Below are 16,366 nucleotides of genomic sequence, written 5' to 3' on the forward strand. Positions count from 1 at the left end.
GTTAATTCCTTTGGTTTGATTAGGAATGTAAACATGTTATAATTGTTGAATTTCAACTTGACCCATCTAATATTTGTATCTTTTAGGTTTTCATATACTGATAGAGCTAACTGTTTTATTCCTGATTTTACAAGGAACACCACTAGTGTTTCACTACAAAGTATATGTTTTCCACTGGCTGAGAATAATATGCTTAATCACATTAATAATCACATTGATTAAATCACACTAATAATTGTTATTTAAAGCTTAAAGTTTGGTGCTTAATTGTCAAAACCGGGAATAGACACTGAATTTTATCAATAGTTTCTTACTTGATTTGTTGATGTAGGTATATTTTAATATTTATACTATTATAAATATAATAATATTTATATTAATAAATTTCCTTATATACTTATCTTTGTATTCTGGGAATTAAATCCTAGTTGTTATAGTGACTTAATACATTAATTCAATGTGCTAGAGGTTTTTGGGGACAATTAAAAATTTTTTTATTTACTTATCTGTTTACTTATTTCTGCAATATTGCTAGAGTTTTATTAAGTGTATTTATGTCAGATTGGCCTGCTATTCTTTGGGTGTGGGTGTGATATCTTTTCCAGATTTGGTAACAAGGTTAGGTTAACTTTAAAGAATAAAATGAGCTGCGTTCCATAATTTTTCCTATTACTCTGGAACAATTTATATAACATGGGGGTAATTTGTTTCTTAAAAATTTCAAAGAATGTGCCAGAGAGTCTACTGGGCCAAGAAATCTTTCTTGGGTGATAATCTTTGAAAATTTTATTACTTGCAGGGGAAGAAGTTAGTATTGGAGATATTTTATTTCTTTTATTTTTTTTTAAGATTTTATTTATTTGAGAGAGAGAGAGATAGCGAGAGAGAGAGAGAGCATGAGCAGGAGGGAGAAGGAGAAGCAGGCTCCCCACTGAGCAGGGAGCCCGACACTGATAATCCCGGAGTCCTGGGATCATGACCTGAACTGAAGGGAGACGCTTAACCAACTGAGCCACCCAGATGCCCTGAGATACTTTATTTCTTGAGAGTCAAGTTCTTTTATTAAAGAAAAATCTTCAGGAGTGCTTGAAATGGCTCAGTTGGTTAAGCATCTGCCCTCGGCCCAGGTCATGATCCCTGGGTCCTGGGATCGAGCCCTGCACCAGGCTCCCTGCTCACAGGGAACCTGCTTCTCCCTCTCCTCCCTGCTCATACTCTCTCTCACTCTCTCTCAAATAAATAAAATCTTTTTAAAAAATAAAGAAAAATCTTCAATTTCATGACAATTTACTAGCTTAGACCTGCGTTTAGTATTTTTATATCCGTAAAATCTTTCTTCAATTTGTTCTTACAGAATGATATTATAATACAGTAATAATATGCTAGTCTATAGATATTTGGCATTTTCTAATATAGTTCCTAAAATACAGAAAACAGTCTGTTGAATAACCAAAATAGCTCTCATAAAACTATAGCACTAAAGCCAGGTATTTAGAATTTAAAGTGTACCTTATTAAGTGAATCTTCAATTCTTAGTACTGATTTTTCTAGCTCATAAGGTTTAAAGCATTAGACTAAAAGGGCACCAGGTCGACTATCAAAGGAAGACAAAATGATTGCCATGAGGTGACTGCCGAGAAAACCAACAACAGAAGACAGAAAAACCCTAAGTTAAAAGAAATAAAATGCTGGTACATAGATGAATGTCAGTTCCATGGAAAATTTATTTAAAAGGAAATCTAATATTATACTTAGCAAAGTCAAGCATATTTTTGTTTTAGAATGTATTTAAGAGTCAATTAATTTCAGCAATTTAAAATATTTTCAGTTCAAAGATTAAGTAAAACTAAATGAAGACTATTAGGAAAAGAAAAAAATATTGAGTTGCCATGGGTTTTATCAACAGACAGGACATACCATCTAAACCATGCACACAGACAATGAGATGTACTCCATCTTCAGAGCCATCCTCTTCTTCCATGCTAAAATAAGGGACTGAGGATGCCAGCAGAGGAACATCACTGTACATGAACCCAGGGAGTTTAAGTTGCTTCAATTCTTCTTTTGCCTGGAGGAAGCTGAAGCAAAATATTATAAGAGATACTCTTTACCAAGTTTTATATTCAGTTTTTAGAACCAAAAAGACAACATGCTGAATTCAGGGAACTGCAGAAGAGGAAACCTTTGGTTTTAAATTATTTGGTTTTAAAATAATGAAAATAGTGAGATCACCTAAATAATTTAGAAATCAGAGAGTTAATTTTCTTTGCTATTGTTAGTACATATTCTGATCAAATACAGTGACTACTTCAAATCTGAAATCACTTAAAATATTCTTTTAAACTTGAAATCAACTAAGAGAATATTAGGAGTGAAGTTACACTTCTTACAATGTTTTAAATTATATAGAAAAGCTGGGAGAAGTACTGGAAGGATGACAATCTGATGCTTATTCTGTTATCAAATCTTAGCCTCTTTGCTTCTTTTTAATCTTACATAAATTTATGAAAGGTAAGGAGCTGTTTTACATAGTGTAACTCTGAGAATGGTAGTTACAGTTCTTAGTACATTAAGTTATTTTTTATTTTTCCTCTAGAAATACCAATAAAAAGGAACAGAACCAAGAGGGGGGCGTGACTAAATATAATTGGTGGCATACACTCATTTTGAATGAGTAACAAATCTAATCAACTTGGGGGCTGCAAACATCAAAAATTATTAACTATTTTAACACTGTATCATTTGAACTGATAAAAGTAAAACTGAAGGAAGCCGATGAACCCTACTCTGGATGAAGACAAAAATCGTTTTTATCAATGACTCAGAAAAGTTTGAGATAGCCAGAACGGGTATAACCTTCAGTCTTCCAGCATATCACACTTCTTTAGAGGGTCATTATCACCTCACTGGTTTCACTAGCTTTACGCACTATGAGATCTTAGCTAAAATATAGAAATCAGAATAATGTAGGAACTTGGAAAATCTATTGTAGACATGCCCAGATCTTTCACTCCAGGGATTCTAATTCCAACTGGAATAAGGTAGTAGAATAGTTTGAGAACCAGTGCCATGCTAGTAAACCTCTATCATCCTCAAAATTTTTCTGCATATTTAACTGGTCCATGAAACCTCAAGTCTGTAAACCACTGATTTAGCTGAGATAACCTGGGTCTGGTAGGTTTAGGAAGTTTCTACTAACTTATTATTCATTATCTAATATTGCTAGATGCACTGGTAGAACTTAACCTGTCTGGGAGTTAATGGCGGAGAAATGAGTTACTGATGAAAAAGAGTTTTAATCCCAGTTATTCCAAACATCTAACACATAACCACCAATGGAAAATTTGTATCAGAAATGTCTAGCTTATAGAACAAAACAAGCAGATGGAGAACTACAGGTCTGTCAAAGAGTACATTGAATTCATTTCTCCATTTTTAGATAGGTAATCAAAGAAGAGCTTTTTGTAGTACAGAAACCAGAGAACATGAAATATATGTTATCAGACACACAAACACATATTTTTTCTATACCTATATTTAATAGCACATGCTATTGTGCTCCATTACTTACGCTTGTATTTGAGGTTTTGGTGAATTTTCATACCAGCAAACTGATGAAGTGAAGTTGTAAGAAGTGCTGCATGGCTGTTTTGTAATGGCATCAAATTTAGTTTTAGAATACTTAACACTACAAGGAGACTCTCGTGGTGCAGACGGGAAGGACAAACAACCAGAAGTACAGACAGCAGGCATATTTATTCCATCCTTCATATATTCACTATTTATTTTTTCAGATTTTATAAGTCTTTCTTCTTCTAGTGCATCTCTGTTTGTATAGTGAGCATTTACTTTTTCATCCAAAGCTGAATAATCTGTTTCTTCGTAATACCCATTTTGAACCATTTGTTGATCCTGCTCTTCTTCCTCATCCTCTTTACCCTGTTCCTGATGAAGATTACTAATTTCTTTTTCAAAAGTTTTCTTCTGAGGGCTAACTGAGTTGCTACAGCTAATAGCACATGTGTCAGAAATATCCGTACTGCTGTGAGAGCCAAAATAATTTTCCACAAGCCCTTCTTTTACCATATCAGGACTGGCTGAAAAAGGATCATTTGTACCCAGATGAGTTTCATTTTTAACTGTTTGGGCTTCTGAATTTATTTCTTTGAGATTTAAGGTATCACCATTTTTTCTTTTCACAGTTTCATCTTCTCTAACTTCTGTATTAGTAGAAACAGAACCTGAAACAACACAAGGGGCACCTAAACAAACCAGTGTTGAATTCAATGTAATTGCTGTCCCAGCAGAATTACTAGATTTATCAGGACTCTGGGAGTCTTTACACATAGTGTCCAAGTTAGGTTTGGAGCCGCAACTACTTTTCATATCACAGGAAGTATCTTCATCTGAAAAAACAAATTGCAAAGGGTCTTTAGTGCTTGAATTTAAGGAATGTATTGCTATAGTTTCATTGTCCAAATGCCCTGAAAATACGACACTCTGTTGCTGCAAAATAATACTTGACTTTTTACTATTGTCGCATTTTGGCAAGTCAATTGTTCCTAGATTTAATACAGTTTTGCTATCACTTAGGTGGCATTCAGGTATAACAGATTTCTTAGAATTTTCATCAGGTGACAGTTCATCATCAGAAGGTAGAGAGTTTATGGATGTCAAAGATGACTGTATTTCACTTAAAGCACTTGTACTCTCGGTACAATGACTTCCTAATGAAAATTTTACATTATAACCAGGTTTCATCAAAAGCTGAGGAAATAATCTTTCGTTATTGTAAGGACCTTGCCCTTGCACAGTTTCAAATACATCAGGGTTTGGATGTGTTGCAAAAGAACTTGGTTCACTTTCAACACCTGAATCTGAAAATCTAGATGAGGCATATGTTGCATTAATATCTGGTAACTTAATTGTATCTCCACTTACTACAACATGATATTCTTTTGTAGAAGAAACAGGTTGATTACTTCTTAACTTAGTTAATGGTTCTTCAACAGAACGGCACTTTGCTTCCTGCAAAGCTTCCTTTTCAAGTGTTATTTCTATAGATTTAGATTTACCATTAGATTCTAAGGACTCAAAGTTGGGTAGTTGTAAATTATCCACAAATAGTTCATCTGGTTGAAGCTCTGTCCAAGGTCCTATTTTAACAGTTATTTTCTCTCCACTGAAAGGATCCTTATTACAGGGCTTTACTTCAATTGTTCTAGCTCCTGAAGATGGGGTTGTTTGATGATCAGGGCAATCGTCTGATGAACTTCTGGATGCCACATTGTGTTCCACTTGTGTAATTTCACTATCATCCTGGGAGATATCAAGTTTACCTGAAATGGACAAATTTGCACAAAGATTTAGGCTGCCAGAGTTCAAAGGATCAAACAGGTCTGGTTGCATATTTTCAATATCTGGAGACTTTTGTTCAGTTCTCTCTGTATTAGTTGGCAAAAAGCTAGCTTCCTTTTGGCTTGTCTGTCTGATGTAGGTCTTTAGGTCAAAATTATATCCACATATTGTGGGATCCAGACCTTCCTTCTGACTATGTGAAGGATTGCCTTCAAAGCATTTAAAGAGATCATTTGATGCTGTACTTTTCAAACATTTGTAGCCTACCAAAACCACAGAATCCTTAGAGTTCTGTTTTATTATTTTTTTTGTGTTTTCAGGTTTCATTGTTTTCATGAGCTTAGTGACCTTAACCTTGGATTTATTTGATTCTTCATTCTTTCCTTTTAGAGATTTTGTTAGCTGCTTTTCACCTTCTGTATACCAAAAACTGGAGGCACCAGCAGGTCTGACTTTCAACTCTGGGCTAGAAAGTCCCGCTATAGAGCTTTCTTCAGTCTCATATTTATCCATTCTACTGGACTCTGATCTCTGAAGATTCTGAATTCCCATCCAGGGTGCATCTAAGTCTTTTATCCAAAGAAAAAAAGATTCAGGTTTAAAACAAGGTGCGAGAACTCAAATGATTAAGACTACATTTACTGACTACAACCTCCTAATATCCTCAAAGATAAATAAAACCGGAGGGGGGAAAAAATGGCCCCACATTAGGGAATAGTTTTATATATATTAGGAAGAATATACTGCAAATGACACACACAACTTACGTATTTTAGATTATACTTACCTTCGATAATTGAATCTAAATACCTATCTTCAAAGATTATAGGTAATGAATTGAGATCTCCATCTAATTCACTACATTCAATAGGTAGAGGTGGGAGAGAACTGCAGAAGGAAGTATTTTTGATAGCGGTGCACATCTGTAGATGACTCTGAGCACTGAAAAATATTTCTTTATGTCAGATTGTAATTTAAAAAAATTATACTCAATTCCACGTTACAGACTCTACCTCCTCCTCTTCCCTCACCATTCCTACACTCCTGCATTCCTAAAGATATAGCCTCCTTATGAAAGAGTTGTTTGGTCAGAGATAAAGACCGGTACAATGAAAATTATGGTTTGTTAACAGTAAATGATTGGCTTACAAAATTACGGTTTGTTGATAAACTTATTTCTGTTATATTCTTGTATACTTTTTAAAGTTATTTCAAAATGAGTTATCTACGCTTAATGTCTGAATTTACTGATTTGCTGGGAGTAGCATATAGAAGAAACGTCAAAAGTTCCAACTACCTACTAATGACTGATGATACTATTGGAAAAAAATATATTCCATTGCTACTGCTGTACTTAACATATATTGGTGAATACAATTAACAGCTATTTAAAACAAGGTACATAACTTTCTAATACATAATACTTTTAAAAAAATTTTTTAAAGATTGATTTATTTGAGAGAGAGAGAGAGAGAATGAGAGAGAAAGTACATGAGGGGGGGAGGGTCAGAGGGAGAAGCAGGCTCCTCGCTGAGCAGGGAGCCGGATGCGGGACTCGATCCTGGGACTCCAGGGTCATGACCTGAGCCGAAGGCGGTTGCTTAACCAACTGAGCCACCCAGGCGCCCTACATAATACTTTTTAAAAAACCTTTTCTTATGGAAAATTTCAAACAAATTAAGCAGAACAGTATAATAAACCCCATCACTCAGCTTCAACAATTAACATTTGCTTGTCTTGTTTTACCTATACCTGTAACTCACTGCCCACGCCCCACACTTTATTATTATTTCTAGTTTTTTTGAGGTAAAATTCACATGCTTTGAAATATAGAAATCTTAGCTGTATGATTTTGACAAATGGATACATGATACAGAATATTTCCATCTACTAAGAGTTCTCACATGTCTTTCTAGTCAAAATCCCAGCCCGAGTCAAAAAGACAATCACTGTTCTGACTTTTTTCACCTTAGTTTTGCCTGTTCCAGAACTTCATATAACTCTTTATATACTCCAGAACTTCATTACTCTTTATGTCTGACTTCTTTTGCTCAGCATAATATTCTCAAAATATTCTTTAAAGGCAAAGAAAACCAGATTTAAACATACTCAGTAGGAAAAATGGAAGGCATCCATTCTGGGTATTTTATTGTAAATCATTAACATAGCAAAAGGCAGTGACAGATCACTGGTGAAAATCTGTAATATATAATGATGACCATAAGAGATTCTGACCTGTGAAAATAAAGATACAAGGCTGGAGCCAGAGATGTATGGGACTACCAAGGTTCTAGTAGGTCTGATATGGGGGTGGGGAGAATAGGGCAATATGCTTCTTTATGTAAGTAAGGTATGGGTCTTCCATGAAGTAATTCATAAAATTAAACCCAATTTGTTTAAATAGGGAATTTCTGAACTTTAAATTCTAATTTCCTCTGTTGTAAATATCATATATTTTATTTGATAAATTCTGAGATAGATATCGTACATAAAAGGAGGTAAAATCATTTTAACTTTGATCTACTCTACTCACTGAAGTTCCTGGTATGCAATGGCAGCTTCTCTTGGATGTTCAAAGCAAAAGAATGCTTCAGAAAATCTGCGTACCTGAAAAAAATCCAAAAGGGAATATGAATAACACGGCACAACTAAAAGGTCAATCAATGGTAGGAAAAGAAACCTCTCTCCATTAGGCCTTCCATAACCACCCCTATATAAGAATTAATCTCCCTCCTCAATATGCCAAAGTACTGTATTTTAGTATTGCATGAAATAAAAGAAACAATAAAATGTAAAGTGAGAGGGCGCCTGGGTGGCTCAGTTGGTTAAGCAACTGCCTTTGGCTCAGGTCATGATCCCGGAGTCCCGGGATCGAGTCCCACATCGGGCTCCCCACTCAGCAGGGAGTCTGCTTCTCCCTCTGACCCTCCCCCCTTTCAGGCTCTCTCTCCCATTCTCTCTCTCAGATAAATAAATAAAATCTTTAAAAATAAAATAAAATAAAATGTAAAGTGAGAAATTTAGGTTTACATTATGGATCCAAGATTTATCCTCCTTGAAGACAGGGATTTAGTTTGTCTTACTCACCACTAGGTCCCAGTACTAAGAATAGTGCTCAGCACATGGTAAAAAATGGTAAGAATCAGCCAGGACTTACATCATGCTATGTGTCAGGTGTGCAAGTATATGCCACCTGAACTGACTGACCAGCCTACTGGCATTGTGACTCTGAGGCATTTCACCTTTGAGCCTCAGATGACCCCTTTTCAAATTACACCTAATACTTGTTCTACATTTGGGGTTACTGTGAAGAATAAACAGGATTATGTATGTGACAGCAGTCTGTAGTCTGGTAAGTGTATATAAATATAAGCTATTATAATTGCCATTATAACATTCCTATTTTTCCTTAAAATAATCGTATATGTGAATTATCTTCACTCCTAATGTGTGATGTTCTTCAGAGTTGAGCTGTGTTTTGATGATCTTGGTTATTCCCCAAAACATCTATCTGGGTATATTACAGAAGCAAGTACTTGACAGATACTGGTCAAGTCTAGCTGAATATTTCTTTTGTCATATTTGTATTTTGATCCTTCCATTTCTAATTATTCAAGGAAAGGCTCTGTCAGCTATCGGAGCAATATGAAGCAACAGTAAGGAGATGGAGAACATGTTTTGTTTGGAAGGTACAGGGAGAAGACACAAATTATAATATATCCCAAGATTATAATACATCTAAGATTCTTTTCTAAAAGGGAATATGATTTAGGGTTCTTTGGTCTTAAACATAAAGCAGATTGGAGATATATTTTACTTGTCATCAAGATTTGGCCAGTTGAATTTCTGACTTACTAAACTTGCTTCCCTAAGCAGAGGAGACTGAGTCTTTAGAGGAACAAGTCAGTGAGGTAAGGGAGAGGAAGATATGAGGCATTCATGATAAGAATGAAATTTTTGTCTGTACTTTCAAATAGTATCCAATTACCTCTTCTTCCTCTCCAACACTAAGGGAAAGATGTGGAACGGTATCTGCCGACCTATCTATCATTGAGAGATGTTTTCCCGAGGCTGTAATGTGCGAAGAAAGGAAGCCTGAAGCCTTCTGGATTCCTGTAGTTGTAGCTGGGCCTGCAAAACTGACTTGTTGGTTTTCCTTCTCTCCTTACCTCCTGATTCTTACAATCATAACTATCGTTTCTTTTTTTGTTTTTAAAGATTTTATTTGAGAGAGAGAGCATGCACGGGGAGGGGGCAGAGGCCAAGGGTAAGGGAGAGGGAGAGAACCTTAAGCAGAATCCCTGGGGTGCAGAGCCCGACATGGGGCTCAATCCCAAGACCCTGTGATCATAACCTGAGCTGAAACCAAGACTTGGATGCTTAACTGATTGAGCCACCCAGGCACCACATAACTATCATTTCCTGATAGCATCCTATCTACCAGGCTCTATGATAAGCACTTTATTTTCATTGTTATTTAAACTATATGAAAACCCTATGAAGTGGATATGTCTTCATTTAATAAGTGAAGAACAGGGACAAAGAGGTTAATTACTTGGCCAAGATAACGTAGCTAGTAAGTGATAAATATGGGATTCAAATAAAGATTTAAGAAATTCCAAATCTTGTGCTTCAAACCACTTATCTCTTCCCTTCTGCATAAAGACTCCCTGTTAACAGAAAGCCTTTCCTTTCCTCTATGCACCCACACAAAATTCTTTATCTAATTTTTCTCCTGCCATAATTTTGTGCTATGGCAATGTGTAATGAGTAAGTCTATTAGATGTATTTTGTGGCCATAACTAAGGTATGACTGCCACCTGATGGCAGCACCACTTAATTTGGAGCAAAAGACATACATAGAAAAAATACTAAATTTACAAATTCAAACTCAGGATGAGTAATATATATATTACTACTTTGGTATATATGTTTGTAAAACAAATTTTGTATATGTGCTCTAATTTTTAAAAATTCACTTATTTGGCAATATCACCTATTCAAAATTTAGCAAACAGCTGGATGGTTAAAAAAAGCCTCTTGAACATTCAAAATGAGTATTCATCAGTGCTTTACAGAGTTAAATGTTACTTTATCTGTGTTCACCCTAACATGTTGCTTAAACTGCTAAATATTTATTATAGTATAAACTTATTATACTATAAAATATATTACAAATAGTTATTTGTATAATACGACTAAATAGTATATAATAAAATCATAATAGTACTTACTGTAGTAATTATAATACATAACATTTATTATTAACAGTTATTATAATACATTAAAAATATATTTACTATAATAATTTTATACATGCCTGTCCAGGTTATATTCAAATCCTCAGTACAGGATCTAAATATCAGATATATCATATTATTTATGTTGCCCTGAAGAAAACAGTCACCTCACAAATGTTTATTGAACAAATATTCTCTAAGTTCTTAGATTGTACTTTTGGAAGGATACTTTATTTTATTTACTTATTTATTTATTTTTTAAAGATTTTTTTTTTCATTTATTTGAGAGAGAGAGAATGAGAGATAGAGAGCACGAGAGGGAAGAGGGTCAGAGGGAGAAGCAGACTCCCTGTCGAGCAGGGAGCCCGATGTGGGACTCGATCCGGGGACTCCAGGATCATGACCTGAGCCGAAGGCAGGTCATAACCACCTGAGCCACCCAGGCGCCCTGGAAGGATACTTTAAATACATAAAGCTGATCTATCGTTACTATTAGATACACCTCTAACTGGTATTAGTTATTTACTTTTCAATCCACAGCATATTAAAAGAGCAAATGAGACAAAGGAAAAAGGAGAATTACAGAATATACATGATATATGTAAGTATACATAAGTATACTAGACAATCAGTAGAGAACTTGTTACTGAAACAAAAAGGCCCTCCCTTAAAAACGTATATAAACCTAGAACATTCCCATAAAAAACAGACAAAATAAAAATTAATATAACTTAGAATCCTTTAATGGAAGATCTAATATCTAGACATTTTTAAAAAAGATTTATTTATTTCAGAGAGAGAAGCTGGGCGGAGGAGCAGAGGGAGTGAGAATCTGAAGCAGACTCTGAGCTAAGTGCGGAGCCTAACGCGGGGCTTAATCTCAAGATCCAGGAGATCACAACCTGAGCCAAAATCAACAGTCGGGCACTTAACCAACTGTGCCACCCAGGCGCCCCTCTATCGGGGAGCCTGCTTCTCCCTCTGTCCCTCTCCCCTGTCATGCTGTTTTTCTCTCTCTCTCTCTCTCAAATAAATAAAATCTTTTTTTATTTTTTAAAAAGACATTTTTAATAGGATGGAACACCAGTGTATTAAACCCTTGAGCATATAAATAAAATGCATAATGATAATTAAATCATTTTGAAAGGACTAAATTAGGTTTGGTATACTCTATTTCGGAAAGTAGGGGACCATGAAGCACACTAGAAAAGTTTCATTTAAAATGGTAAAAAATAGGGGATGCCTGGGTGGCTCAGTCATTAAGCGTCTGCCTTTGGATCAGGTCATGATCTCAGGGTCCTGGGACTGAGTCCCGCATCGGGCTCCCTGCTTGGTTTCTCCCTCTCCCACTCCCCTGCTTGTGTTCCCTCTCTCGCCATCTCTCTCTCTGTCAAATAAATAAAATCTTTAAAAAAAATGGTAAAAAATAATTTAAGGGAAGAGTTAATCCTTTAGGAGCACATATCAGATAATAATTGCACTTTGGGATAAACATATTTCCTGAAAATACTTGATATGTTCTATATATATAAACACATAAAAGCTAAATACATTGTGTTTATGTTAATAATTACAGTAGCACTGGAAGTCTACCTGAACCTTGCAAAACAGGAAATAAAAAGTATCAAATTAAATATGATAAATAAATGTTTTCAGAAAGTAGTTCTACTTTATTAAGAAAAACAGAGCTTAATATATTAAGGTTCATATATACACACTATGCGTATATATTTTACTGAAGGAATACCAGATCAAGAAGTTTTAAAGATTTTATTTATTTATTTATTTGACAGAGAGAGTGAAAGAGCACAAGCAGGGGGAGCAGCAGAGGGAGAGGAAGAAGCAGGCCCCCTTCCGAGCAGGGAGCCTGATGCGGGACTCGATCCCAGGACCCTGGGATCATGACCTGAGCCAAAGGCAGATGCTTAACCATCTGAGCCATGCAGGCACCCCCCAGATCAAGAAGTTTTAGAGATGAGTACCTTTTCGTAAAAATGCAAACTTCATAATGTTTTGTGTAAATAACTCATTATTGTAAAGAGGTCTTTGAGTGGAAAAGGATGGCTATGCAAGCTATTTCTTCTTCTTTTTTTATTAACATATAATATATTATTTGTTTCAGGGGTACAAGTCTGTGTATGCAAGCTATTTCTTACTCTTTCCCTCTTCTAGAGCATAGAAAGCATTGATACAGTCGAAAATACCATCTTATGATCTTAAAATCTCAATAAAAGCTAAGAACAACTTCCTGACCCTCTAGTTTTTTTACTGGTTGCTGCAGGGTCGTGTTAAACCCTTTAGCAGCTTTTAAGTACAAATATAAAAAAGATGCTGCTTCCACTGGCAGATGCAACCTGACTCCAGTGAAGACAAGCCAGATTTCAATTCTCACTCTTCCTAGCAGAATGCTCTTATTCAGGTAACAGCCTAACCCTGTTAATCACTTGGAGAACTTAAAAAAAAAAAATTTACCCATGCCTGGGCCTCGTTCAGAATTGGTAATTTTTAAAGTTCCTCAGATGATTTTAATGTACAACCAAGGTTGAAAACCACTATTTTAACTTCTACCACGACAGAGAAATTGGTAATGGATTTGTCTCCCTGAAACCAACTACAGAGCTGGACAAAATACATAAAACAACTGTTTCAAGAATCAAAGAACATGCATTAGATATGCAAAGAAGCAGGAAAGTATAACTTACAAACATGAGATAAAAGCAGTCTGTAGAAATGAACTCCAAGATAACTCAGATGTTAGAATTAGCAGGCATACACTTTCTTTTTTTAAAAATAATTAATAGACTTAATAAAGCACTGATGAACCAATATTGACAATTATTAACTAAAATCCATAGCTTACATTAAGATTCACTCTTGGTGGTGGTCACTGTATGGTCTTTAACAAATGCATAAGAATATGTGTCCACCATTACAAATCATCAAGAATAGTTTCACTTCCCTAAAAATCTCTTATGCTCTACCTATTTGTTCTTCTCTCCATCCCCCTGAACCTCTGGCAACCACTGATCTTTTCAATGTCTCCACAGTTTTCCTTTTCCAGAATGTCATATAGTTGGAATCATATAGCTGTCAGTCCTTTAGATTGGTGTCTTTCACTTAGCAATATGCTTTCAAGTTCCTCTTTCTCTTTTTGTAGTTTGATTGTTCATTTCTTTTTACTGCTGAATAATATTGCACTGTATGGATATATAGTATTTTTTTTTATCCATTCACCTGATGAAGGACATGTTGGTTCATTCCAAATTTTGGCAATTATGGAAAAAGCTGTATAAATACTATGTGCAGGTTTTTGTGCGGACATGTTTTCAACTCATCTGAGTAAATACTAATGAGCATTATAGTTAGATTATACTGTAAGAGTATGTTAGATTTGTATGAAACTGCCAAATTGTCTTTTGAACCAGCTGTACCATTTTGCATTCCTACCAGCAACAAATGAGAGCTCTAATTCTTCCCTAATATTTGGTGTTGTCAGTGTTTCACATTTCATCCATTTTTATAGGTATGCAGAGGTATCTCACTGTTGTTCTAATTTGAAACTCTCTAATAATGAATGGTAAGTAGCATATTTCTCTCCCCCATGTGGAAGGCTATAGAGGGCTGGAGTTGGATTCCCAGGTCAGTTAGGCTCTGGAAAGATAGTTTCTATTGAGACAAGTCTTTCTAAGAAGGACAGAATGCTCTGGATGTATTTTAAAACAGCTACCTCTCTCACCCCCTTACCCTCCTGCATGAGAGAGGGGATTTTCCCTGATCCTCACCATGAGAACCTGATTGGGTTTCTGGAGGTAAAACTCGTGATGGAGTTCCCCTAGGACTGAGCCCCCTTGAAATTATTACTTCAAGCTTGTTCACACTGAGCCACCAGAAATTCATCAAATACAATTTAAGTTTTTCTACCCCACTACTGGCTCCAGTGGTGATTTCTGCTTGTGGGTTGGTCTCTGCTTTGGTCAGATGTGATTCTCTGTAACTGGCTATCTGACTGTCCAATTTTGGGGGCAGGAGTTTGCCCTGTGACTTCAATTCTCTAAAAGATCTAAGAAGATGTGTTGATATTCAGTTTGTTCAGTTTTTTTCTTGTTGTTAGGGTGGAAATGATTATGTCCAAACCTCTTACATGCCAAATTATAAACAAGAAGGCCAAGCAAGTACTTTTAAGCAATGATTACAATTGCCCAATGAGTGAAAGAAGCTGGATGTAATGAATGAAGAGGAAAGGAACTTCAGCAGAAAAATGGAATTGCTAAAAAAAAAATTTTAGAAGTAAAAAATATATCTGAAATGAAAAATTTACTAGATGAGATTAAGAGCTGATTAGACCTTACAGAAAAGAGTGAATTCAAAACTAGAATCATGAAAATTATTCAATCTGAAAAGCACAGATTAAAAAAATGCTAAAAAACAAAGGAATATCAAATAATAAAGTACAAGTGAAATTAGAGTACCAGAGGGAGAGGAGAGGGGAAAATTGGGGCAGAAAAAAAAATATCTGAAGATATGATACCTAAAATTTTTGTGAAAATTGGAAAGAAAAGAATCAACCTGCAGATCCAAGAATCTCAACAAATCCCAAGCAAGATAAATACAAAGAAAACTACAACAAAGCATATCAGAGTCAAATTGCTGAAAACCAAAGGTAAAAAGAAAATCATTATAATAACTGGAGAGGAAAAATAATATAATGACAACTGACTTCTCATCAGACACTATGCAGGCCAGAAGATAATGGTATTTTTTAAGTACTGAAACAGAGGGGAAACAATAATACAGAATATTGGCTGAACAACCCATCAATAAACTTGACCTAATTTAATTTAGATCTATGGAATACTACATCTAATAACTTTAGCAAGGCCATAAGAGCATACAGTTAATATGCGAAAATCAATTGTACTTCTATATCCTAGCAACAATTGTTTAGAAAATGAAATAAAAAGACCATTTATGACAGCTTCAGATAATATAAAAAACTTAGGAATAAATTTAAGACACTGAAAACTACAAAACACTTCCAAGGGACATAACAGAAGACCTAAATGGGGAACGATAATGTGTCCACAACATATGATGAAAGAGAAAAGTCTCTCTACATTGACCTACAGATTATGCAATGTAAACTAAAATCCAAGCAAGACTTTTTAAAATAAAAACTTACCAGCTGATTTTAAATTTACACAGAAATACAAGGGATCTGGAAGAGATAAAACAATCTCAAAAAAGAAGAAAAGAATTGGAAAATGTACAACTAATTACCTGACTGCAGGACTTACTACAATAACACAATCAAGTTAGGGGGGTATTAATATAAAGATACGTAAGAAATCAATGAAACAGAAAAAAAGGCCAAGAAATGGATTCAATTTATTAGTTAACTGAACCTCAACAAAGATGCTAAGGCAATTCAATAAAAGAAAGCCTTTTCAAAAAATGGTGCTGGAATTGTAAAGAACTGTTTTCTTAATTTCTCTTTCTGCTACTTTGCTATTACTGTATGGAGATACAATAGATTTCTGTATATTAATTTTGTCTCCTGCAACTTTTCTGAATTCATTTATAACTTCTAATGGTTTTTTAGTGGAGTCTTTAGAGTTTTCTTTATATATTATCATATCATTGGCAAATAGTGACGGATTTACTTCTTCATTACCAATTTCAATGACTTTTATTTTTCTTGTCTGATAGTTGTGGCTAGGACCTTCCTGTACTATGTTAAATAAAAGTGGTGAGAGTTGACATCCTTGTCT

At 35.1% G+C, this 16,366-nt stretch overlaps 1 protein-coding gene across 14 annotated transcripts in view; it reads right to left on the reverse strand.

Annotated features, from left to right (window-relative positions):
• FAM135A (family with sequence similarity 135 member A) overlaps window positions 1–16,366 on the reverse strand; it is a 124,848-nt gene that overhangs the window by 23,179 nt on the left and 85,303 nt on the right. For 8 of the 14 annotated variants that reach the window (XM_027602113.2, XM_027602108.2, XM_027602118.2 and 5 more), the window contains 4 exons: window positions 7,892–7,965; window positions 6,146–6,300; window positions 3,572–5,927; window positions 1,918–2,078 (listed from right to left, as the gene is read on the reverse strand). In XM_027602113.2, the coding sequence (XP_027457914.1) occupies window positions 1,918–2,078; window positions 3,572–5,927; window positions 6,146–6,300; window positions 7,892–7,965 (2,746 nt within the window). Of the gene's footprint in view, window positions 1–1,917; window positions 2,079–3,571; window positions 5,928–6,145; window positions 6,301–7,326; window positions 7,414–7,891; window positions 7,966–16,366 lie in introns of those variants that run through there. The other 6 variants (XM_027602122.2, XM_027602121.2, XM_027602116.2 and 3 more) reach the window with 4 other exon arrangements.

The sequence above is a fragment of the Zalophus californianus genome, chromosome 7 (genome assembly GCF_009762305.2).
Source record: "Zalophus californianus isolate mZalCal1 chromosome 7, mZalCal1.pri.v2, whole genome shotgun sequence".
Classification (NCBI taxonomy): domain Eukaryota; kingdom Metazoa; phylum Chordata; class Mammalia; order Carnivora; family Otariidae; genus Zalophus; species Zalophus californianus.